The 3,854-nt window shown below is 35.8% G+C and overlaps 1 protein-coding gene across 1 annotated transcript; it reads right to left on the reverse strand.

Moving 5' to 3' along the window:
* Window positions 1–363: 363 nt before the first annotated feature.
* On the reverse strand, window positions 364–3,373 carry LOC120215268 (carbonic anhydrase 2-like). Its single transcript, XM_039212993.1, has 8 exons — window positions 3,309–3,373; window positions 2,956–3,102; window positions 1,886–1,934; window positions 1,327–1,443; window positions 1,180–1,233; window positions 946–1,031; window positions 751–856; window positions 364–670 (listed from the first exon to the last, which is right to left on the reverse strand). The coding sequence occupies exons 1-8, from the start codon at window positions 3,359–3,361 to the stop codon at window positions 503–505; spliced, it is 780 nt and encodes a 259-aa protein (XP_039068924.1). The 5' UTR covers window positions 3,362–3,373; the 3' UTR covers window positions 364–502.
* Window positions 3,374–3,854: the final 481 nt, after the last annotated feature.

Below are 3,854 nucleotides of genomic sequence, written 5' to 3' on the forward strand. Positions count from 1 at the left end.
ATTGGTACAAAGCGCTAGACTAATGTCATGAAGCATGAACCCATAATGCGTGAAGCTAGTGTTGAGTAGGCCATCGAGTGCGGTCAATGAGCGGCCTTATTGAGCAGCGTTATGCTCTTGAGTAATGCCTTTGGATTGTGGCACACAAGGAGCGATGTGCCCTTGTGGATATGGTGTTAGGTTCTTGCGGGCTGGGTGCCAAGAATGTGTTGAGAACAATAAGCTTGTTCCCTTGCTCTGTTCTCAGAAATTTAACCAACACAGAAACTGGAGAAAACACTGCTCCATTATGCTTAAGATATTTCAAAGACTAGAAATCAAACACCACTTTTATACACAAAGTTATTCAAAATGAACCGGACTCAACACAAATACGAACTTTTATTATTCTCAGAGATTGGTACCGACCGCGAAGAAATCATGCAAGCTATAGCAGCAGGCATTTTTCACTTTGATTGCAAGAGGATGGAGCTTTTGATTAGTGAAAACATGGTGAAACTGCTCAGGCTGTTGCTAAAGTGGGTGAAATCTGGAAATCTAGATTCCAGAGATCAAATTTTCCATTGACGAAATCGTAATGTGCACCTTTCAAGGCCATGGATTTGTTCACCACTGCTTCTCTCACGAAGGGATATGTCAATAGGTTCCCCAGAGATACATTCACTGCCTCCTGCATTTTAGGTTTAATATTCATACATTCAACGTTTTAATTCAGAAAGAATTTTTTTTTATTATTGCCACCATTATTACCTTCTCGCAGTTGTGGCATTGCTCCGAGAAACTTAACTCGTTACATTCTGATTTCACTTTGGTCTTTGCTGGTGCACAGATGCTTACCCAATTTTCTATGAAATCACTGCATTTTTCGTAATTCAAACATAATGCATCCAATATAAATATGTTTTTTATTATTATATGCCGCGATTAAAAATGTCGTCGTGTTACCTAGCGGTGGTCCCGTCGTCCGGAATGGACATGAGTCCTTTGATCCCTCCACAACAACTGTGTCCAATAACCACAATATTCTCCACCTGGAAAAGCATAAAGTTAAGAAAGCAATAGAGCTCTTCACACCACTAACAGATTAGTATTTCATCATTTGTTATTTCACTGTCCCATACCCCAATTTCTTTATTAAAAATCAAAAGGCTGAGCTAAAACTTTACAGTACTAATTCACCTTGAGATGCAGGACTGCATATTCAATGGCCGCACCAACTCCAGAGTATTTTGTCTGCAGAAAACAAAAACATAAAATACGTCGAAAAGAAAGAAATCAAGAAATCAAAACGGGGGCGGTGCCGGAGAATGTAAATACGAGGCTAACCTTGTCGTAGGGCGGGACCATGTTGGCAATGTTTCGGACAATAAAAGCCTCCCCTGGTTGGAAATCTAGGATGTGGGAAGGGCAGACTCGAGAATCCGAGCATGCAAACACCAAGAACTGTACAAAAGCTTCAATGTTAAGTAACAAAAAAAATAGGTAATCAAAACGTAACATTAAGTATGATTTAAAAAACTAGTTTGGTGACCAAAATAAAATTATGAGCATTGATGAATGACTAAATAAGTAATTTACCATTTTTTTGAGTGCGTATCCATTCATTCTTTTTCTTATCCCCGCCATTTCAAAAAGGGAAAGTGGTGAAAATAATGGCCATACACGTCCCATTTAGTCAACCAAAGCACACAATTATAAAGGTCACAGAGAGTTTAATTTATTGAGTTATTAGTATATTCTTGGTTAAAGTTTGATACTTTGGGAAAGAAATGGACCAACTCCTTCCATTAATGAAACAACAAGCCTCTCTGAACTTACCATGTGAAATAATAATCAGTAAATATATAAAAGAAAGTTGACCAATTATGATAAGATAAGAGCGAACCTTGGGGCTTTGCCCTTTGGCAAGAGCACCGTACAGATCAGGATTTTTCCTGGAAAATTTGAACAAAAAGGGACGAAAAGAAAAGCTTGGGTAAATTAAATGGAATCTGAAGCCAGCCAGCATCAAAATTCAACCACACACATATATTTTTTCTTCTTTTGAGAAATTAATCATGTTCACGCACTGTTCCCTTTTTAAAATGGATTAATATAAAAAAATCTCAAATTATAGTTTTTTTTATTCTGATGCTTAACTTTTTTTAGTTAATCTAAGTATCTAAAGTTTCTAATGCTATCATTTAGGCGCCTCAACTGAAATAGACATTAGAAAAATTTCGTCAATCACTCAGAATGTGACATGTGACACATTTATAAATATTTCAAAATTTATTTTTTAAAAAACTTAAAATTATAATTATTTTTCAAAAAAAGTCTAAAATCTAAAAAATTTCCTAAAATCCTTAATCACAAAATATCAACCCACTCGTCGGTTGTTGCAGTCCCCGTAGATGACTTCCTACACCTATTGATCGTCCCTAAATCCAACTCCTATATCCCTAAATTTCAACATCCGTCCATCCCAACCGATGGATAGGTGACTCACAGGCTAATGACCTGCGAGTAAGTACCTAAAATTATGATCGTCGATAGTGATGGTGATCGATATCATAATTGATAGCCTTGGGACATTTTATGAAAAAACATAAAAAAATTGAATTTTGTTGAAAATTTATGAATTTTATTTTTAAAAATTTATAAAAAATAAAAATTCAAACCACATGTTAAATACTGATTGATTGACTTATTTTTAACAGATTTTTTAACTACTGTTATCGTTTAGGCATCTAAATTGATAAAAAAATATTAAACACCTAAATGAAAAAAGAAGTATAATTTAGTTATTTATTTTTATATTAATTTTTAAAATCAATTTTCTTTATTAATTATTATATATGAAAACAAAAAGGTAGACAATCATTTAATATTTTCTAGGAAAGTCATTAATGACGCTTTGTTAAGTTGGAAAGACACATGAAGAAACGAAAAATGGGAAAGCAGTTAGTTGCGTACTCGTATTTTTCTTTCTTGAAGTGAAGGAAACCGGTTTCGATCCGCTTGACCGGGTCGAACTTAGTCGGATCTGCGGCAGCCGCCTCAAGCTCCGCTGTTATCTGCTTGATCTTTGCCGCGGCGACGCTCCCGAGATCAGCTTTGTCACTGTAACCGAGGACGTACGTACGCCAATAAATGAAAAACCGTTACGGAGTTTTCAATGGGAACAGAAATATAGGTAACGGTCCAAGGCTGGACCCCACTTCCAGAAGAAAAAAAACACGGTGTTCCGTGTTCGAAGAAACCGTCAAAACGACGGATAAGGACGGCAAACTGAGTTATCGGAAAGTACAGCACTGTAATAATAATACCTGAGAAGCTCCGACAAAGCTGCAATGGCTTCCTCGTATGATTCATAGCCCATGTTGTCTTCTTTCTGCTAGCTCAAAAAAATATTCAAAATCAAGAATATTAATCAACAGAACACGATGAAACCAAAAGACAAAGAACAAGTTTAAAAAGTAAATCAAAAGGTGAGTTGAACCGGACAAACTTTGTGTCTGGCTCAGAATTTGATAATAAAAACACTAAGCAGAAGAGAAAAACATTCCAAAAGCTAGACAAGTTGATAATCAACCTTTTATTTTTCGGAGATATCAGCTCTTATGATCAGCTTCTGCTACAGATTAGGGTCTATATTTATACTGGTTTATTAATGACCACGGTAAATGAAATTAACCAAAGGTTAAATCAAAGGATGGTTAAAGTTTAAAAAAAAGAAAGAAAGAAGATGAAATGATTTACATTTTGAAGAAATGGAAATTTGGTTTCATTACATCATACAATATCGGTGGACGCGGTTCTCTTGTGTTTGTATACGGTAAGCAAAATTTGGCGGTCTACAGGAGAAGTGGTGG

Source organism: Hibiscus syriacus, unplaced genomic scaffold (genome assembly GCF_006381635.1).
Source record: "Hibiscus syriacus cultivar Baekdansim isolate YM2019G1 unplaced genomic scaffold, ASM638163v2 tig00110114_pilon, whole genome shotgun sequence".
Classification (NCBI taxonomy): domain Eukaryota; kingdom Viridiplantae; phylum Streptophyta; class Magnoliopsida; order Malvales; family Malvaceae; genus Hibiscus; species Hibiscus syriacus.

Bases quoted from the DNA above. Each gene is read 5' to 3' on its own strand.
- LOC120215268 (XM_039212993.1), bottom strand. From the start codon at position 3,361: ATGGGCTATGAATCATACGAGGAAGCCATTGCAGCTTTGTCGGAGCTT. The intron at 3,103-3,308 runs GTATTATTATTA...CCTCGGTTACAG, and splicing joins GCTTTGTCGGAGCTTCTCAG to TGACAAAGCTGATCTCGGGA. The intron at 1,234-1,326 runs GTTAGCCTCGTA...TGTTTTCTGCAG, and splicing joins TGGTCCCGCCCTACGACAAG to ACAAAATACTCTGGAGTTGG.